This window comes from Marmota monax, unplaced genomic scaffold, assembly GCF_021218885.2.
Source record: "Marmota monax isolate L192 unplaced genomic scaffold, Marmota_monax_Labrador192_F-V1.1 WCK01_AAM20220418_F8-fsc00167, whole genome shotgun sequence".
In the NCBI taxonomy this organism is placed as follows: domain Eukaryota; kingdom Metazoa; phylum Chordata; class Mammalia; order Rodentia; family Sciuridae; genus Marmota; species Marmota monax.
In genome coordinates this window covers 3,627,546-3,648,444 of record NW_026694116.1, presented here as the reverse complement: position 1 = coordinate 3,648,444, position 20,899 = coordinate 3,627,546, and the positions used below count along the sequence as shown (strand labels likewise).

Here is a 20,899-nt window from a genome sequence, read left to right as displayed (position 1 = left end):
CCTGGTGACTCTGTCTGTGGGGCACTTGGGAGGGCCCCCTGCTGGGAAGGAACGGGTAGGGACATGGATGGGAAGGACAAGTGCCCAGCACGTCCTGGCTCTCATGGACGGTGCTGCTACAAAGGGCCTGAGTGGCCGGCTGAGGAGGTGGGAGTGGCTCTGCCCAGTTCCCCTGGGGGCTTTCCACATCGGCCACCATGAAGCCCAGTCTGGGGGTGACAGGGAGAGGGTTGTGAGTGTGACAGAGCAGAGCTCCTCACCCAGGGGAGGGACCCAGCAGAACCTGAGCGCAGGAGGGGCCACCTGGACTCCAGGGCTGCCACCACCTAGAGGGGGTGGCAGGAGTTGGGGGGGGCGATCACCCTTGAGGGCACAGGCTGACGGTCAGGTCCTGGGTCACCACGACAGTGACAGCAGGACACTGGGACCCCTCGCCCACTGTGAGAGGGACCACATCCCCCCCCCTCTGCAGCACTGGCTGGAATCAGGAGCTGCCCCGGGGGAAACAGCTCCAGGCCCTGGTGCCGTGAGGACAGGTCCCCAGTCACTTTGGGGCTTTGCTCTGAGCCGCCGACATGGAGCCCACTGGGGCCACAGGCTCTTCTCCTCCATGGATGAACCAGCCCAGTGTGCCTCTGACCGGGGGCTCCCTCTGCAGAAACTTCCTATGTCCCAGACCCGTGGTGGGGCTGGCCAACACCCTGGGCCCTCTCCTGGACACGAGAGGCCCGAATCCAGACTGCGGGGGCCAGGCAGTCTGTGTCGCAGCCCTGTGAGGAGCTGGGTGCTGCCAGGGGAGGCCCTGCATGTCACGCACCCACCAGTCTGGGAGGGGTGTGGAGGCCAGGCCATCAGGACACTGGCTTTCTTCAGTGACGATGGCTTCTTCCCCTGTTCCCTGCCACGGCCGAGGCCATCACGCTGGGTGCCTGGCAGGTGTGAGCAGGTGGCTGCCTCTCAGCCTGAGGAACCGGCCCTGGGAGCCTGGGCCCAGCACAGCTTGCCCACCTGGCCTGACCTGCCCCTAAGCAGTGGGCCTCTGAGTGCTCTGTCCCCACAGAGCTTCCAGACCTGGGGCTACACTGGCCAGATCCAGGGTCCAGGCCCTTGGTGGGGCAGGGGCCCTGAGAGGGGGCTTGGCATGGACTTCGGATGAGCTGGCCTTGCCCTGGCCCTGGGTGGGGCCTGGGCCCAGTGTTGGGCACCCTGCAGGGGGACTGGACATGGGGCTGACCAGGGGAGGTGGCCATGAGCAAGACGGGCAAGAGCCAGAGGCATTCTTAACAGAACCCCCCAACTGCCACTCACATAGGGCAGGACCCCCAAGGGCCCCATGAGGTCAACTTCTCTCAGGGAAGCAGCTTCCAAAGGGGCTCTGAGCTGCACCCCTCGGACGCCACAGTCCCCCGTCCAGGGCCCAGATGGGGGCCTCGGGTGCCCTGAGTGACTAGGAAGGGAGGTTGGTGCTGGGCTCAGCTCCTCCCTGACTGCAGCTGGTGGGTGGGCCTGTCCTCACTGCTGCCCTCTACAGTCCCCTGCAGACTGACGCCCTCCAGACCTGTCCTGGACCCTGTGGCCTCCCTCCCTGCCCACCTGCGGGCTCAGGGGGACAGTGCTGCCCTTCCTCCCACGTGTGTTTGAAAGGGGTTTGGAGAATCCTCTGTAGCCTCGAGTCACACAGGTGTCCCCAAAGAGGGCTTCAGATCTGATGACCATTCACGAGCCTGGGGCCCAACTCAAAGGATGGAAATGACCAGAGCCCAGGCTGGCCCTGCGGGACTCCCAGACTCTCCCCGCTGTTTCTCTGGGTCAGCCTGGAGGGGTCACCACCCACAGAGGCCTGTTTTGCCTGTCCAGGGACACTGGCCACTTACCTGGCCTGGTCCTGGAACCTCGGTCACCTCCCTCTTGCCCTTCTGGCCCTGCCCTCCACCCCCCTCGTCCTGGCCTATGAGCCTCTCCTGCTCAGCCCCAAAACCTCTCACCTGTGTCCTTCCTGTTGTCCCAGTTGGTGAGCTGTGAGCGACCTGACCCACCTCCCTGGGCAGCCAGACCTCCACTTGGGCTGGAGGGAATGTCTCTTCATCCTCTTAGCCACCGGGCACTTGCTGGTCCACCTCAGGGTTTCCACAGGTGCATTTTGTCTTAGTGATTTGGTGGGTGGAGGCACATAACCTCAAACCAGCCACTTGGTGGCAGGTGGCACTTGCACCTACTGTGCAGCCACCACCTCTGTCCAGTGCCCAGTTCTCAGTCCAAAGTGAAGCCCCCGCCCCATGAGCAGCCGCTGCCTGAGCCCCCACCCCAGGAATGGCAGCTGTGGAGCTGGCCCCGCCCTGAGCACTGGCCTTTCGGGACCCTGCCCCCAAGGAGTCCACAGTGTGCTGCCCAGAGCAGGTGTCTGCAGGTCCACCCCTGGGTCACAGGCTCGCTCCTTCCTATGGCTGGATGCTCATCCACTGTGGGGATGGCCCAGCTGTGGTCTACTGATTCCTCGTGGGTGGGTGCTGGGCTGTGCCCACCTCGTGGCTCCTGGGAAGGGGGCTGCTGTGCCCAGGTGGCCCCTGCACTTCTCTGAGATGCTGTTCTCAGTACTTGGGGGTCCCTGGTTCCCGGTGCACCTGCTGTGGTTTTCTCTTCTCCATCTCCGTCTTGGGTGCCCAGGTCCTACTGAGTTGTGCCTGAGTGACTTGCCTAGTCTCCCGGACACAGCCCTGGAGGGCAGGGTCAGGTTCCTCCAGAGTTCTGGCTCAGCACTGCAATGTCTTTCTTTCTTCATAAGCCTCTGGACCATCACTGTTGGTGACTCCAAATGCCAGAAGTGCATCCTAGCTAATTGAAGTAGAAACAGAACCCACTGAGATGACCCTGGCCCTCGCCCCTCTCCAGGATGGGAATCTGGGCCACTGGGCTTGAGCCTTCAGAATGCTGGGACCTCCCAGGCCCACCCTAGGAGGGCTTGGGGCCACAGCCGTCACCCTCACTGGCTCAGGACTCACTATCTCAGCACTCTGATGATACCTTGATGTCACCTGGCCTCAAGAGCTTGAGAGAATCAACGTCTGTTTTTCCTACCTTCATTTGCAGTGCTGGGAAGGGACCCCCACCCAGTGTGCGCTGGCCAGGGCTACCTCTGAGCCATGCCCCACCTCTGAGCCAACTTCTGTTCTCTTGCACCCCCACTAGCTTTGCTGAATTTGCTATGGCAGCCCCTGGAACCTAGGACACACACAGACATGGGCACAGAGACACACCAGCACCCAGGCACTGACTCAGAGGCGTACAAACACACACAGATACACAGGGACGTACACACATGCACACACACACACACTCACCCCCTGAGGCCCAGACCCAGGGCTCTCATGGTGGCTGAACACAGGGTTCAAATGCCCTGTGAAGAAAGCCACCCCTGCCATCCGTCCTGTGGGGCAGGTGAGGACCCTCCTCAGCGCCATGTCCACGGCCCTCTGCACAGACCCACTGACCCGGACTCAGCTCCCCTGGCCCAGGTGGGCGGCAGCAGCCTCCTGAGAGCCCATGCTGCCTACACCGTGCGCCTTCTCAGGCCCTGTTGCTCTCGGGCCCTGTCCTCAGGCTGTGCCAGCTCCTTGAGAGGCTCCTGGCACAGCCACCTTCTGCTTCTCAGCTCTGGTACTCCGCCTTCCCCAGCTGGCCCTCCGTGGTCACAGCCCACAGTGTCTCCCAACCCCACCGCGCTCCACAGTCACTTCTCCTCTGACTCTGGCTCTCCCGCCTCCCTTCACACTCCTGCCGCCCTGGCACACCTAGACAGTTAGGGACACTCTCCCACCATGAGGGAAGGCCCCTGGCAGGCTCAACTCCCTCTGCAACCTTACCCTCCCTCTGCCAGGTGGCCTCACTCATCCACAGGTCACACACCTGGGCAGCTTTTTATTCTGCCAACTGGACCAGGGAAACGAATTTCTAGAAAAACGAAATAGAGGGAGGTTCCCAGCCTCAGCCCCCACATTGCTGAAGATTCAGCTGATGCAACCGAACGTCTGTCTGCTCAGGAGCAGTCTGAGGACCTTCCACAGGATGGACTTGGAGCTCTTGCATGACCCCACTGGGAGCATGTACCCTAAGCTGAGGAGCCACAAGCAGGGCAGGGGCTCGGGTGCCCCGGGAGGTTCTGAAGACCAGTGGGTGTGGCATCACTTTCCCATGGAGTAAGAACTAAATAGCAGGGGATTATTCTGGGGTTGGCCTCCACCACAGACATGCCCCCCCACACACACACACACAGGCACACACACACAGGCACATACGTGCACACTCAGGCAAAGACACAGAGCTGGAAAGGCTCACTGGGGGCTGCTTGGGAAAGTGGGATGTCCAGCTTCTCAGAATCCTTCCCTGGAAGGCATCTTGTCCCCTCTGCAATCAACAGTCCTCAGGATGACTTTTGTGTGGAAGTGGAGGCTCAACCCCAGCAGGATGGGAAGGGAGCCCATGATCTGCCATTTGAGATCATTCTGTGGCCAGAGGTACATCCACAGGCAGCATTATTGTCCCCATTGTATGGGGGCATTGAGCCCCGTCAAGATTAAGTCACCCGCCTTGCACAGAGGGCAATGAAACCCATCAGGATTAAGGCACCTGTTCAAGGATACCCCTCCCACAGGAGCTGGGATTCACATAATTATTACAAATAATCATAAAGTTTAAAATGTACAATAAAAATTTTAAAATGACCCATCAATCCAACTCTGAGAATCTGCCTCCGGTGACTCCCAAATGTCTTGACCTTTGTCTGAGTTTTAGTCAAACTTGGAAATTTGTGTTTGCCTTTTGAATGGCTTTCCTGTTGCCCTCCTGACTGTCTAGAGTCATATCTGGAAGGACTAACTGGCTAGAGATGACCTGGTTAGTTCCCCTCCCATGTTTGCAGATGGACAGGAGGTAAGAGAGGGATGGCAGTTGGGATCCCAGACCTCTGGACTCTGCCTCCTGCATCTCAGATCAGTTTGATCTGTTTCCCTAAACCTTAACCTGGAGTTTGTCTTGCAACTAGACCCTTAGCCTTCTCTTCCCTCTTCCTTTTCTTTCCTTCTTCTAAGCAGAGAATAGTAAAACTGACCACAAGAGCAATCATAAGTGAGTTCTTGCTATGGCCAGCAAGGGCTAAATCCTCAGAATAGCTATGGAGAGGGACCACAATCTACCTGGTTTACAGGAGGAGACACTGAACTTTCCTATTTTTGCAAAGGATGCCCTTGAGATTTTGATAGGGTCGCGTTGACTCTAGATCCCTTGGGAAGCGTGGACACTTAACGCCATTTAGCTGTTTCAGTCCATGAATATGGGATGTCTTTCCAATCATCTGTGTCTGATTTATTTCAGCAGTGTTTCAGTGTATGCACGTTTCACAGCTGGGATGGGTTTACTCCCCAGTGTTTTATCCTTTATGATGCCATTGTGATTAGAATTACTTTCAATTTTTTTTTCAAATTATTGATAGTTAACATATAGACAAATAATGGATATTCTAATTTTGAGTTTTTATTTTGCCACTTTGCTAAGATTGCTTTCATTTCTAACTTTTTTATTGGTAAGGATCTTAAGGATTAAAATCTTGAGGATTTGCTACATTAGATTATTTCATCTGTGGACAGAGGTAGTTAATTGTACCATTCCTTTTCAATTTGGATGGCTTTGATTTCTTTTTCTTGCCTAATTGATCTGACTATAAATTCCATACTAGGCTGAACACAGTTGGGAAGAATGGCATCCTTGCCTCGCTCCTGATTTCAGAGGAAGAGCATTTACCTGAGCATGATGTTAGACGGGGCTTTTCATGTGATCCTCACTATGTTGAGGAAACTTCCTTCTGCTCCGACTATGTTCAGTGTTTTTGTTTTGATCATTAGGGAGGATTGAACCTGCCAAGTGACTTTTTCTCCTGACTTCACCATGTGTTTTTTGACCTTTATTGTGCTGACATGGTGTGGATGTTCATTGGTTTTTCCTGTGTAGATGTATCCTCATGATGTTCCCGTGACTCAGAAATGTCTCTAAGTGACCTGGATTGGATCCACTTATTTTTATTATTCCACATGTCTAACTGCCCACTACCCCATTGCCGAGATTACTGTAGCTTTACCATGAGTTTGAATACCCAGTAGTGTGAATTCCAACTTGGTTCTTCTCTGAGCTTCTTCTGATTCTATTTTGGTTCTATGTATTTCTACATGAACTTTATAATCAAGTCATCAGTTGCCACAAAGCAATAACTGCTGTGGTTTTTTGTAAGGATTGTGTTAAATGTGTGTGTGTGTGTATCAATTTGGAGAGAACTCACATCTTAATAATAGCCAGGGTGCAGGGGTGGGGGGAAGCACTGTAACTCAAAAGGAAAAAAATGACAATCTGAGAACTGTGACCTGTAAGTCACATCTCAGGCGCAGGGTTCAGGTCTGCAATATATAAAGAGCTCCTAGAAGCTGATAAGAAAAAGACCATCCACACAGTAGAAAATGGAGGAGAAAAGAAAGTATAAGACACCTCACAAAGAAAAAGAAACATAAACTTCCTTAAACACATGAATGTATCACTATTCTCAGGCATAGTGTGACAAAATTGTCAGATCCAAAGCTTTGGAAATACACCCTGAGGCTTGGTAAACACAGCACCACCTGCTGATGGAGTGCAGTCGCCTCCCAGTGAGGCAGGTGAGATGCATCTATCACCATCGCAAACACACTTACTCTTTGCTCCAAGCCAGAGATGTCAACCCCTAGAAGAACCCCTCCACGCCACATGAGACAGGCTCCTCCTGACAGCGTCCCCATAGGAACCAAAGGTTGGAAATGATCCCGTGTCCCACAGCGGGAGTCTGATTAAGTCAACTGTGGCCATCCACTCAATGAAACATGACACAGGGCTGGGAGGAGGTCAAAAACGGCAGTGAAGGAGGAAGACTCTCACGTACTGATCTGGGAAGATCCCTGCCTGGACCCCGTTGCTGGTCAGGCTGACCCCTGCTGCTCTGTGCCTTGGATGTTCTGCTGGGTTTTGTGACGCCTTGAGAAGTCACATGACCAGTAACAGTTGACGCGGGGACATTAAGACCATGGAGGGTCAGTATATATTTGCTAGCTCAGCTCAGCACTGACCAGTGGAGGACCCTTGTCAGGCTCCAAGGTAGACATGGCCCAGTGTTCTAGGTGAACTCAAGCCCCGGCCCATTTGGTTTACCTGTAGGGGGCAAACAAGAGGGAGTTCTCCTTTGTCTCTGAGGATCACGGCCTAATTCATTATGCAGGAAGGGATGGATTTCCTTGGATGCCCACTTTACAGATATGAAAAATGAGGAGTCAGTGGGGTGAAAGAGCAAACAGGGATAGTGGGTGGTGGCCATTCAGACCACGGACCCCCTGTGCCCTCTTCTATAGACCCTGCAGGGGCTGGCCCTGAGCTGCTGGAATTGGACTTGTGCATGACATGCCCATCCAAGCAGCTGCTCCCAGCTGAGCTCAGGACGTACACCTGTCACCTGCATCCCCTCACTTAATCCCCACTGGAGGCAGCTCCATGGGAACAGGGCTGTGTGTGCTCAGTGCTGTATTCCCAGGCCTGCAGAGCAGCGCCTGACACACAGGAGCCACCTGCTGTTCAAAGAGATCTTGGGTTCACTCAGGCGTGCATGCATACCTCAGGCACCTGTGTGCTGTCCCTGGTGTCTGCAGGCACCTGGAACGTCACAGTGAACCCCTGACGTGCTCCTGCCTCGGACTCATGGCCTAATAGGATGACCGTGCACCCTCAGCCACAGACCCTGTACAGTGGGGGCCACCTCTAGCATGAGACCTGGGACCATCAGTGGAGCTCGAGTTGGGGACAGCTACAAACCCAGGGAGCCTCTACTCCAGAGCTGAGGCCACCTCCCCTGCCTGTGCTTGCCCTGCTTCTGGCACCAGACCAGAGTTAGAACCAGCCCCAGAGCAATAGCCGAGTCGAGGACCGTCCCAGAACTACTGCTCGAGATTGAGCAGCCCCCTGCACCAGCTGGACACCAGCTCCAGAGCCAGGTGCTCAGCCAGAGCAGGGGTCTCGCAGCCCCCACAGCCCCAGCCCAGGGCGAGAGCCAGCCCCACACACCTTCAGGGCCTGCTCCAGCTCCACAGCTCACACCCCATCCTGACGGCTCCTTTAAAAAATCTTTTTTCCTTTTTTCATTTCATATTCTTTATGGTTAATGACTTTTTTAGGTTTTAAATTTTGCATACAACGAAATCCACCTTTTTATGTGTTCTAATTAGTTATACATGACAATAGAATGCATTTTGACATATCATACATAAATGGAGTATACTTCTTAGTCTTCTGGTTGAACATGGTGTGGGATCACAATGGTCATGGAATCATATACACACATAGGGTCATAATGTCCATTCATTCTATCATCCTTCCCACCCTCATGCCCCCTCCCTCCCTCATTCCCCTCTGTCTAATCCAAATTCTATTCTTCCCTAGCCTCCTGCATTGTGAATTAGCATTCACTTATCAGAAAAAACATTTGGACTTTGTTTCTTTGGGATTGGCTTATTCCACTTAGCATGATATTCTCCAGCTCCATCCATTTACTGGCAAATGCCATAATTTCATTCTTCTTTAAGGTTGAATATATACCACAATTTCTTTATTCATTCATCTATTGAGGGACACCTAGGTCAGTTCCATAGTCTAGCTATTGTGAATTGAGATGCTATAAACATTGATGTGGCTGTATCACTGCAGTATACTGATTTTTTTTTTAAGATGGACACAATATCTTTATTTTATTTATTTATTTTTTATGTGGTGCTGAGGATTGAACCCAGTACCTCCCAAGGGCGAGGCGGGGGCTATGCCGCTGAGCTATAACCCCAGCCCCTAGTATGCTGATTTTAAGTCCTTTGAGTATAAACCGAGGAGTGGGATAGCTGGGTCAAATGGTGGTTCCATTCCCAGTTTTCTGAGGAATCTCCATACTGCTTTCCATAGTGGTTGCACCAATTTGTAGTCCCACCAGTAGTGTATGAGTGGACCTTTTCCCCACATGCTCACCAATGCTTATGATTGCTTGTGTTCTTGATGATTGCCATTCTGACTCGAATGAGATGATCTTAGTGTGGTTTTGATTTGGAATTTCTCTAATTGCTAGAGACGTTGAACATTTTTCACATATTTGTTGGCTGGAAGTCCACCCTTCGAATCATTCTAAACCATACATTCCCCTTGCACTCACTCCCTTCAGAAGGCCGTGCTGCCGTCCGCCCTGTCCCCAGCCCCAGCTCTGGAATGACGTCCAGTGCTAGAGCCAGCGCGGGGCTGGGGGCAGTTCTGTCCTTGGAGTGGAACAGCCTCTCAAGGGAAGACTGTCCCTGTGGCTCCTCAGGGAGGTGGGGTCCTGTTGGGCTTTGAGGTTTGGGGCTGACTTTGTTGCTCTCCTCGGTCACTGTGCCCACTGTCACGTAGGCCAGTGTCAGCCTAGACTCAAGGAGAGCCAGGGTGGGGGTGGGGACCAGGGAGGCTCTCTTTCTGGAGGGGTGACAAGAGGCCACCCTCCCTTCACCCCACCTCTGAGTCAGGCCCTGGTGGGATCCCATGAAGCCCCCGTTGAGGCAGGAGCCCTGTCAGGACCTGAGCTCTGTCTGCAGCCCTGACACAGATGTCTCCCCAGCCCTCCCCTCCCAGCGCCTTCCCAAATGCTCCTGCCCAGGGCCCAGCATCTCCCCAAGCCACTCAGGGACAATACCTGGCTGACAGGCCTATTGGAGGCTGTGTACTTGGGCTATGACCCCTGCAGAGCCCAAGGTCGGCTCCCCTCCCCTCCTAGCAGGCGATTGCCAGACCCCTCAGACATGACCAAGCCCGAGGGGGCTGCTGAAAGTCTCCATTAGGAATCAGGTGGGATCAGGAATGGGGACAGAGGGCTGCAGCAGGAGGTGCCCAGGCAAGAAGGGTGGCTGAGGAGGGAGGTGGCTCAGGAGGTGCAGACCCAAGTGGCTGCTGTGGCAGGAAGAGAAGCAGAGGTAAGGCCCCTCCAGAGGGAGCATCAGGGTTGGGGGCAGACAGAGCTCTTCCTTCCCCAGCTGCCTTCAGTGCCTGGGCAGCCATGGGCCCCTGGAGACATCCCAGCACCCAGGACGAGCGGGTCCCTGAGCATCGTGGTGGGTGACGGGTTAGGATTGGGCCAGGTGGAAACAAGAGCAGGGAGGACCCCGAGCTGCCCCATGGTGGCAAGAGGAAGGACTTCCCAAGTGTCCTTAAACTCCCGACTGGGGAGAGTGGAGTCCCTCTTGAGGGGCCTGAAGGGAGGGGAATAGAGTAGAAGGACTCCAACTCCGGAACACAGGACTCTGGTTCTTTGGTTCCCAGGTGGTCACTTCCATAGTAACACTGGGGGATGCAGGTTTCTGTGGAAAACAAGAGAAACACAGGATGAGAAACGCTGAGTCTGTGAAAGGACACAGATGCCATCATCTTAGACCCCGCCCACTGGCCCACCCAGCCTCACAGTCAGCTCCTCCCAGGGGAAGGTCAGGAGGTCCTGAGCCTGCAGGGCAGACAGCAGGCCCAGCAGCACGATGGTCAGGAACAGGGACTTCATCTCCAGGCTCTGCGCTGGGCCAAGGTGGGTCACCTGGGCGTCAGGATGAGGCTGTGCCGGCTCCTCACAGGGCGCCCTATATGTCCCCCGTGGCCAGTGTCCTGTGTGGACTTGGCACAGGACACACCCACCGCCTGTCACTCAGGGCCACATCCCCATCATCAGGGAGGGGAATGTCGTTATTGTTGGGTCCCATGAGTCACCATTTGGAGCCACCTAAAGGTGAAAGACACACAAGGCCATTCAGTGTCTGCACCACCCAGGTGCTGCTCCAGCCCAGCCAGCCTGGAGGGGACAGGCGTGGGCTGTGGCTGGGAGCCCCAGGGAGGGAGGGCCCGGCTTCCCCAGGGACTGGCTTCTCTCCTGCTGCTGAGGGGGACGGATCTCCAGGCCACAGGCTGTGCCCCAGCCCCCAGAGCCCAGCTCTCCACCCTGGAGCTGCCCTCCTTGCCCTTCCTGCCTGGGTGCCCCTCCCCAGAGCTCCCTGGAAGGGGGGACACCATCGCGTGGCCAGGAGCAGTTTAGCCATCCCCCCTCAGAGCTGCCCAGGCCTCGCTAGGGATGGAGGAGGCCTCCTGATCCACCCATTGTGTGCCAGGAGGCCAGCTCTGCTGTCTCGAGAGCACTTCTGTGTCCCTCGCCCACCTCCTCTGTGGCAGCTGACGTCCCCAGGAGAGGGGCTCGGCTCCCGCGGTTCTCTGCTTTATCAGGGCAGCTGAGGAGCTCGGCCCGTGTTAGGGGTCATGAAGACGTGTCTCCTGAGTTATTCGACCTCTGCGAGTCTCCGTGGACTCACTCTAACAAGGGGACATACAGCTGCTATTGCTCTGGTCGTCTGAGGACCCCCCTGCCCCCCTGGCACAGCCGAGGCTCCCTGGGTGTTCACCTTCCCCCTGGAGCGGGCTTCAGGGACGGGAGCCCTCACAGCCTGCCGTGAGCCCTCCCTGGGGCGTCCCCTCCTCCTCATTCCTGCAGAGCCCCCTCCCAAAGGCTTCCCCTCCTCAACAGCTCTGACCAACCACAGGTCCCCATGACAGCCTGGTTCCCTTTGGATAGATCTCCTGAGAGGCTCAGGAGGCCTGGTGCCCACCTGTGCTCAGAGTTCATGCTGAGTCCCCTGGGCCCCTGCTCTGCCCCTTCAACCTCAGCTGCCCCCAGCTGGAGCTGAGTCTCCCCCTTGGTCCTGCAGACCCCACAGTTCCCAGGCCTGAGCACCTGCCCTGAGTCCCAGGGGACCTTGGCTCTGGAGTCAGGAGCTGGGCCCACAATGGTGTCTTTGTGCCTCTCTGGCCTGGGTCTGGCTGAACAATACTAATGAGCACCCTCTGATAACCGTGGGGCTGTCCTGAAGGTGCTGGCGTGATCCAGGATTGACCCCAGCCTGGAAGGGGCTCTGAGCAGGAAGCCTGTCCTCCTGGGGGGGGGGGAGGGCGGGGCCCGTGCTCTTTAGGAGCAGAGACCAGGGAGCAGCTGGAGGCTCCACGCAGGGGAGACTGGTCCGCCCGTGTTCTGGTTTGACTGTGCCCTAGCTATCTTTTGTCCCCTGTTTTGTATGAGCCACTGATGGTTGGTCTTGTGACACGGGCACAGGCCTATGTTGGGTTTAATGGAAGATCTCCAGGCGCCTCCTGCCGGCCACCCACCTTGCCCCTTGTCCCAGCAAGCTGACCTCTACAGAGCTCTCTAAATTTGCTCCTCCTAGATACTGGTTAAGCTCAACTTCCGGTGGACACCCTCACAGGTGATAGGCCAAGGAGCAGGGATCATCAGATGGTGGACAGAAGGTAGGACAGCAGTTTGGGGTCAATGCATGCCAGACAGGAGACAAGGCAGAGGTCAAGGTCCATTGATGGTTAATACTGCTATGGGATGACATGGCAGGAGGTCAGAATTGATGGATGGATAGATGCTGTCAGGATGCAGCAGGGAAGGAGGTTGGGGTCAACCCATGATAGAAACATCAGGAAGCTACAGGGTCAGGAGACGAAGGACAGAACCTCTACATCCATGAGGGTTTTTCCCTCTGTATTACGTCTTACAACTGCACGTGAATCCACAATTCTCTCAAAGCAAAAGGTGTCATTTAAAATCACCACGAGCATGAATATGCCTTTAAATCAGCGGTGGCCCAGGACTCAGCAACTCCACTCAGATGTGCCCTTCCAACAGGGACAGTCCCCCGTGTGCAGAGCAGATGTGACCCACAATAACTTTGCTTAACCTACATATCGTGGAAATACCTTCAATATCCCTCAGCATCACAATGGCTCAGTGGAAGCGCCTGTCTCCAGGAGATGACACATTAACCGGGCACTGCAGGAGCAGACATGGCTACCCCTGTGCAGGACTTGTGGGCACTTCCTGCAGGCCCGGGGCAGGCACCAGGGAAGAAAACGAGCCCAAGGCTCGGCTCTCAGCCCCCTACCTGCTCACCTCGTCAAAGGGTGGTCTCCCCACTGCCCTCTCCGCCAGCTCAGTCGGCGCACAGTCAGCCGATTGTCCTCTAGCTCCTCAGTGAAAGGCGGTCCCCACTCTTGCCAACCGCGGTGCAAGAGTGACGTTGCCCGTACTTGCAGAGCGCAGGGGCATCTGGCCAATGGAAAGTGGGATGTGGGAGGCGCAAGGCACAAAGTGACCCCCCAGAGCCTCCAGGTGTGAGCTGAGCTTGCTCAGGGACAGTCCCTGTGGGAAGCCAGGCTTTGGGAAAGCAACCACCTCTCGGCCACAAACAGAGACGATGACCCCGTAAGAACCAGGGGTGGAGAGACTCTTCTGACTCCCAGGGGATCTCAGAAAGGAAGAGTCCAGCCTGCTCTCCAGTGAAAGCCAAAACACCAGGGAGGCTGTTCCTTGTCCCTAAAATATTGCGGGGTCCTGTAGCCCCAGGGCAGCAGTGGCTGGAACCCAGGTCTCTGATTTAGTAGTGTGGGCTGCAGAATTGCTGGGTGAGCTGTGTTCAAACCTGGCCAAGGCTCTCGTGTCAAAGTCAGGTTGATACAGAGGTGGCACTGACACGTGGACCTGGGACGTTTATGCAAGGTCAGGGACAGTGAAGGCCCTACCCTGCCTCCACCCCCAAAGTTTAGCTTTTGTTTGACAGGTTCATGCACATTTCCCCTTCAGCTCAGAGACGCTCTTAACCCAAGGTCGTCCTCCCTGGGCTGTGGGGCTCCACCCCCTGACATGTGGCCGGGCATTTCCCTGGACCCTCTGTATGTGTCAGGGGCTCCTCCTCCTCATGTGCCCCCCATCTGGGCATTGTCCCACAGATTCTGGTCATCACTCCTGCCCCAAGTCCCGCCTCTCCTCCCCTCGGCTAGGTGGCCTTGTCCCACAGGTCCCCTCTCTGCGAAGTGTTGGAATTCCCTGAGGCTCTGAGCTGCTGTGAGCTCTGTGCTGCTGTGAGCTCTGTGCGCTCACACTGATCAGCCCTCTCCTCCTCCCTCACGGCCCCTTTAAATACCGGGTCACCTCTGTCAGAAGTTGGCCGATGCACTGTGGCTGGTTTCCAGCAGTGTCCGCTGTGAAACCCGCGTTTACCAAGCTGCCCTGAGCACGGGCAGCTTCAGAGCCCACCTGCCTGGAGCCAGCCTCGCAGCTGGTCCAAAGGTTCAGACTGTTTCCAGCATCGTGTGGAGAAAGGTCGCCACGGGGAGAAGGACGGTCGCGAGGACATTTATTGTGCAGCTCCCTGGAAGCAGGGTGGGGGCCCCACGCCCCACCAGCCCCTTGGGCAGCACCAGGGCCGGTCAGAAGAGCAGCAGGTGAGTGTCGGGAGCTGCCACACAGGAACCGAGTGCCCCTCAGCCCTGAGCGATGCGAGAGTGCAGGTGTGGGGAGCCCGCTCTGGGCTGGGGGTGAACCGTGGGCACTGAGCGCACAGGGCGGGCGGAGCCCACGTGGCCCCTCTGTTTGGGTGGGCCTCAGTCTGTCTTTTCACTGGCCCCGCCTTGATCCCCACACAGCTCATGAGATGGGCGTGGCCTCCCCAGGTGTCAGTCAACCGCTGACAGCAGACATCAGGAAGCTGGACTCAACCCCTGACCCCTGACCCCTTGCCTCATTTGAATGGCTTCTCCCCAATAAAAGGGGTCACTCTCTCTTTCCACAGACTCCTAAGGTTGGAGGAGCCGTCACACGACCCAAAGAAAAAGGTGTTTCTCCGTCTCTGTGTGGTTATTTCTGGCAGCCAGTTCACCTGGAGTGACCCTGAGTGTTTAGTCGTGGGTCGAGACAGGTGAGAGTGTCATTGTCTTCCACGGAGTGTGCAGGGCGGGGGCCGAGGGCTGGTGGGTTGGGGTAATCTCTGGGCTCTCTGCACAGGCTGGCCCTGTGGTCGGGGCCTGGCCATGGTGAGCGGGGCCGGGTGATGTGGCCGGGGCCAGGAGCTGCACGAGGAGGTGGATGGGGGCTGGCCCGGGGCCGGGGTCTGCTCAGGAAGGCTCACAGACGCGCCACTGGCTGACTCTGGGGACTGGCTGACGCTGGAAGGGGCAGTCCCGCCAGGGCCAGCAGGGCCGGTGTCCAGCACCAGAACAAAGCAAAGGCGTGGAGATCACCGCGGGGAGGCAGGCGACCTCGGCCGCACAGGATCTGAAGAGCTGAAGCTCAACACGGAGAACTTCTAACGGGTAACAGGGGCCACTGAAGGCAGGGAGATCCCTGAGAGTGAGGGCTCAGCTGCCGGAGGAGGCGCTGCTCGGCCCTGGCGTGGCAGAAAGGTTCGCCGAGGTTGGGGCCGGAGGGCAGGGCACCCAAGGAATTCTCTGGAGAGCAGCCCGAGGGTGCTGCCAGCACCAGGTGAGCCCCACTGGGCATCCTGCTCGCTGGCCAAGCCCTGAGGCCTGCCGGACAGAGAAGGAAGAGGAGGATCTTGGACCCCACTGCAAGGCCTTGTCCCAGACCCTGCAGCGCCCTCTACTGACAAGGCTGACCTCACCAGCTGCAAAGGGGCCGACAGGGCCCAGCTCCAGCAGGGCAGCGCGGACTACGAAGGGTGCACCTGGAACTGAGTGGCACTAAATCTGTAGGTGGCACAGAATCCAAAAGGCTCAGGGGCAGAAGGCTGGGTGAACAGATCACATGTGACCTGCAAGCCACCCACATGGTCACATATCACGTGTGACCTGCACTGCCCCCCACCATGGTCACATATCACGTGTGACCTGCACTGCCCCCCACGATGGTCACATATCACGTGTGACCTGCACCGCCCCCCACCATGGTCACATATCAAGTGTGACCTGCACTGCCCCCCACCATGGTCACATATGACCTGCACTGCCCCCCACAATGGTCACATATCACGTGTGACCTGCACTGCCCCCCACGATGGTCACATATGACCTGCACCGCCCCCCCACCATGGTCACATATCACGTGTGACCTGCACTGCCCTCCACCATGGTCACATATCACGTGTGACTTGCACTGCCTGCATAGGGTCACATATCACGTGTGACCTGCACTGTCCCCCACCATGGTCACATATCACGTGTGACCTGCACCGCCCCCCACCATGGTCACATATCACGAGTGACCTGCACTGCCCCCCACGATGGTCACATATGACCTGCACCGCCCCCCACCATGGTCACATATCACATGTGACCTGTGTTGCCTGCACATGGTCACATATCACGTGTGACCTGCAGTTTGCTCTTGTCCTCTTGCAGGCAAAGCGTGAGACATGTGTTTAGGCAGCTGGATTATTCTAGGGGAACCCTTTAGGCTATAAACCTGCGTCTCTGCTGAAAGACTAGAGCTTTGAGAGGCAGCTCCCCCCGTCTGCGGCTTTGCTTTCTGTAAAGGACCCCTGGTCCCCATGTCACCACCTGTGTGAACCAGGGATTGGTGGGCAGCAGACCTGCAGAAAGCACTCATAGGACCCCTGGTCACACCCAGCGCCCACTGTGCACCCGGCCCTTGTGTACCAACCACAGAAGAGGGATGAGGTTTGTCCCTCCCGTCCCTCCCTCCTGCTCCAGCATATCCTTGAGGGAGCTCAGGCCAACCCACAGATGCCCCACAGACAGACAGAGTCACTAGGGACTGCTGAAGCTCTTTATGGAGAATCAGGAAGGTGGGGTGGATGAGGGAGAAGGGCAGTGGGGGGAGCCAGCTGGGCCCAGGTGGGCCACCCTCCATGTCCCCCAGGCCAGAGGTCCTGCTGGTGCCACCCGGGGATGCTGCAGAGCATGGTGTCCCTGCCCTGGGAACAAGAGGAGGTCAGTGAGCCCGGGGGGTGGGCCAAGGGAGGACTGCAGTAGTGGGGCTCCATCCGCGAGGCCAGAGCAGGTTGCCCAGAGCTTCTCTTCTGTGTGGGAGGAGGGACGGTGACTTCAGGCCAGTGGAGGGCAGGGAAGGACAGGATGCTGTGTGGCTCTGGCTCCGCCCACACCTGGGCAGGGGACCTTGGGCAGTCTCTGACCTGTCAGCTCCCTACATCACACAGCACGAGGGACCAGGGATTCTGAAGTCCCCAGGCATGGCTGCCACACCTTCAAAGCAACTCATGGGGCACATGGTGTCACCACTGAGGGCCAGAGAGGTGCTGAGGGACTTCCCACCTTCTGGCAAGCACTCTGGGGGGTTGGGGGAGAGGGCCACGGTCTCCACCAGCGGCCCCACCCAGGAGCGGTCACCATGGCGGGTTCCCTCACTGCCCAGATGACATCCTAGAGAAACCTGAAGACAACACCTGAGGACTGGCCACGCCTGGGGCAGAGCACACCTGTCCAGCCAGGTGGTGGCTCTCCTGTCCACCTAGAAGCAGGGGTGGTGTCCCCTGAAGTCCCATCACTCCACCCCCAGGACTGGGAGGTCCTCCTAACCCCTGAAACTGGTCTCTTACCCTAATCACTCCCTGGAGAGCAGGCTTCTGTGGAAGAAAGAAAAACACGATTCAGAAGAGCCTGGGATTCCATCGGGACCCAGGGCCCCGCCCTCGGCCAGCACTTCCCACCACCCCTCAAAGGACAAAGCCAGGATCCATGCAGCTCGCTCTTGTAACCGTCCTTGGCTGGAGCTCCTGGGGCAGGGAGAGCCCTGCAGAGCCCTCTCCCTACCCCTTTGCTTGGGGATGAAGATGCTGTCTGCGTTGAGGCCTCTGGCTGCTGCGACCTGCTCAAACTCCTGCAGGGCGTCTACGTTGACTTCAGGGTACCTGCCTGTAGGAGAGGCCAAGGGAGACAGGACTGTGGGGGCAGAGCTGGGAGCTGCTGGCATCTCCTTCCCAGCCTGGAGGACTGACCAGCGCAGTGCTGGGGAGGGAGACCTCAACGTGGAGGCTGGACCCAGAGGCCTGGGGCTGGGGCAGAGCCCAGATAGGAGAGGAGGACCAGGGGGTGTGAGCATCCACAGGGCGCCCAGGGCAGCCGACCCAGAAGGCCCAGAGCCGCTCTCCCTAAAGCCACCCAGCCTCTCCCGGGGCAGGACAGGGAGTGGCAGGACCAACTCTGCCCTGGAGGAGCGCCCCCAGGCTCAGGCACAGCCCTGCTGTCCACTGCTCTGTGTTCCCATGCACCTGGCTGTGGGGGAGCTGGGGGACGCCAGGCCTTGTCTTCAAGTCAGATTGGACTGACACCCAGTGTCTGCTCCGAGTTGGACTTCCCACGCAGGCTCCCCATCCATGTCTTCCCTGACCCCTGCTGGACTCCCCACAGGTACCCACGGATGGCCCTGACAGGTTTCCACAATGAGTCCTCGACTCATCCTGTGACATTCATGACACTGGTGGCCCTGCGCCCACAGCACCTCCTCCTTCCTGCGTTCCCATGCAGGGACGGGCCATCCCCAGTCCTGAGCTCTGAGGTGGGACTCGGGCTTCCTCTAGGAAACCCATCATCTGGACAAGGTTGCCAGGTCCTTGGATCCTGGTGGCTCCTCCTAGGGGAGGGGCAGGGGGCACAGGGAGAAAGGAGAGGGACCAAGGCTGGAGCCACCAGACACTGTGACTCACCCACAAGCTTTGCCATTCGGATCTGCTGCCCGTGCATGTCCCCCTCACAGTAGAGGATGTAGTGGTCCTCGTCCTGGGACTTAAGGACCTGCACCACATGCTTGCCCCCATCTGCAGAGGGACAGTGGACGAGTTGGGGAGTGGCCCTGATTCTCCACTGAAGACCCAGGATGGCTGACTCCAGCCCACAACACCCCTCAGTAACTCCCCCTCTCCCCTCCCAGGCTCCCTGACCTGGGTCCCCACCTAGCCTGGCCCCAGGCCTTGGGGCCACTTCCCAGGAACCCAACGCACCCAAGAGATGGCACATGTCAAGCTGGTGAGTCACAGGGAGGTCTGGGGCATGAGACTGGCAGAGGTTGGAGCTGGGGCAGCACAATCCACCCTCACCCCCAGCCAAGTACAGTCCTGGCCCTGACCAATGCCAGGGGTCAGCTGTGGCCAAAGAGGGAGCCCTGGGCAGAGACCCCCAGGCCTCATCCACCAGCCTCAGCAACACTGGGGTCGGGAGTTTGACTCTGTGGGGTGGAGGCTGGGTATGTAGTAGGGCCAGAAAGGAGAGCCTCAGGCCAAAGGCCACCCTGAGAAGCTGCCGGCTGGCCCCATGTGCCCATGGGTGGCCGGAGCTGCCCTGAACGGGCCCCAGCACTCACGGGCTGTGTATCTGCCCGGCTCGGCGGTCTTCTCTAGCACAGTGCTGATCTCGTGACACTGGCCTCCGATCCTGGAGGACAGAAGCTCCGTGGGCAAGGCCGCCCTGCTCAGGGCAGCCACGGGGCCTGGCCTGGCAGGAGGGCCGCAGACAGGCCCAGGAGCAGCAGGCCTCTCCACACAGGAAGTGAGGTGTGTTCACAGACGCTGAGCACCCTGAACTGGTCCAGGCACCAGTGGCCCTCTGTGTCCCACGAAGAGCCTTTGGGCCCACAGTGGCCAGAACTCTGTGTCCTCCGACCCCCTCACTGGCTGCCAGGGGATATCAGGCTGCCTGGGAGGAACCCCCTGGCAGAGTCGCCATAAGGCTCCAGGTGCTGGGTGCTGAGGGCCGAGTAGGCCCCTGGCGTGGTCTGCACCCCACCCAGCCCTGCTGTCCTCCATGGAAAGGGAGGACCATGCGGCCCACAGACACTCACAGGACGGTGAAGGTGACTTCCAGGTGGCCCCCTGCCAGGGTCTTGATGGTCATGGGGGTCACAGACACAGACTCCAGCTTCTTCCAGGGAATCTCCTTGTCTGCTGCCGTGGCCTTCAGGTACCACGTGCCTGACGCCTGCAGAAGGCACCTGACCATCAGGGCTCAGGCCCACCTCCAGGGCCTCCCCTCCTCAGCTACCCTGGACTCTATGCTCCAAGGACCGGGGACCTGGAGCATCCTCTGCCCCTACCCCACCCGAGCTCACCCCCACTCCCACCAGGCCCCCGAGAGCCGGATCCCAGCTCCCACAGCTTGGCCAGGACCCAGGCGCTGGCTCCCAGGGCAGATGTGTCCCCTGCTTCCACCAGCCCTCTGCAGCCCCATCTGGCCCAGACCCCCCTGAGCCGTGTGATGTCTCCTTGGGGCAGGGGTTCAAGGCCTGGTGTCGATACGAGGGTCTCCTTCATGGGGGAGGGATGGGGTCTGCACCCAGCCATCTTGGCCCTCCCTGCCCCCGCAGCCCTCCGCCCATCTGAGCCTCACATCCTGGGTCTCCTCATCCCCGACTGGGAGCGTCTGGGCCCGCAGGGCAGCGAGGAGGCTGAGGCCCAGGGTCAGGAGCAGGGTCTTCATGCCGGGGTCTGTGCTCGCGGCTGCTGGGCGCGGACTCTCTGGGCTGGAGTGGCTGTGCTGCTTCCTCACTCCCCGCCCTTTATACTGCTCGGGGCAGGCCCCCGGGGAACTTGGCACAGAGCACCCACCAGTCCTTTCCTGGCCACTGAGCGTGGCTGCTCTGCAGTGGAGCAGATGAAATGTCACTATTGTTGGAAGTTGCTGAGTAACACTGTGTCCGTTCCCCAGGGCATCATCAGGACAGGGCCGCTGTCCAGGGGAGCCACTCGCACATTTCACCTGGCAGGAAATGAGCCGGATGGAGGGTGCAGTTCCCGTGTACAGAGCCCCGAGGGTGTGTGCGGTGGCAGCAGAACCCTGGGGCCCTCCCCTCATGGCATTCCCTGGCTGACACAGGGGGGACTCAGTGAGCCCTGGGCTCTGGTCTTGGTGACCTTCCCGCATCCACGACAGGTCACTTCACCTCAGATTCATCTTGCAAAAGGAGAGACCCTGGCCAGGCACAGTGGCCACCCCTGTAATCCCAGCTCCTGGGGAGGCTGAGGCAGGAGGCTGT

The 20,899-nt window shown here is 58.0% G+C and overlaps 1 protein-coding gene across 2 annotated transcripts; it reads right to left on the bottom strand.

Annotated features, from left to right (window-relative positions):
* Nucleotides 1-16,677: 16,677 nt before the first annotated feature.
* On the bottom strand, nt 16,678-20,459 carry LOC124107568 (von Ebner gland protein 1-like). Of its 2 annotated transcripts, none has more exons than XM_046465749.2 (7): nt 20,254-20,459; nt 19,709-19,845; nt 19,232-19,302; nt 18,579-18,689; nt 17,686-17,787; nt 17,472-17,498; nt 16,678-16,934 (listed from the first exon to the last, which is right to left on the bottom strand). In XM_046465749.2, the coding sequence occupies exons 1-6, from the start codon at nt 20,341-20,343 to the stop codon at nt 17,473-17,475; spliced, it is 537 nt and encodes a 178-aa protein (XP_046321705.2). In that variant the 5' UTR covers nt 20,344-20,459; the 3' UTR covers nt 16,678-16,934; nt 17,472. The 2 variants fall into 2 exon arrangements, with proteins under 2 accessions (XP_046321705.2, XP_046321704.2); XM_046465748.2 differs by having other exon boundaries at nt 16,678-16,829; nt 20,254-20,457.
* Between the last annotated feature and the right edge of the window lie 440 nt (nt 20,460-20,899).

What these genes read in the sequence shown, in the direction of transcription:
- LOC124107568 (XM_046465749.2), bottom strand. Translation starts at nt 20,343, where the DNA reads ATGAAGACCCTGCTCCTGACCCTGGGCCTCAGCCTCCTCGCTGCCCTG. An exon ending in GGGATGAGGAGACCCAGGAT is followed by an intron (nt 19,846 to 20,253) that starts GTGAGGCTCAGA and finishes TGCCTTCTGCAG; the next exon opens with GCGTCAGGCACGTGGTACCT. An exon ending in CCGAATGGCAAAGCTTGTGG is followed by an intron (nt 17,788 to 18,578) that starts GTGAGTCACAGT and finishes CCTCTCCTACAG; the next exon opens with GCAGGTACCCTGAAGTCAAC.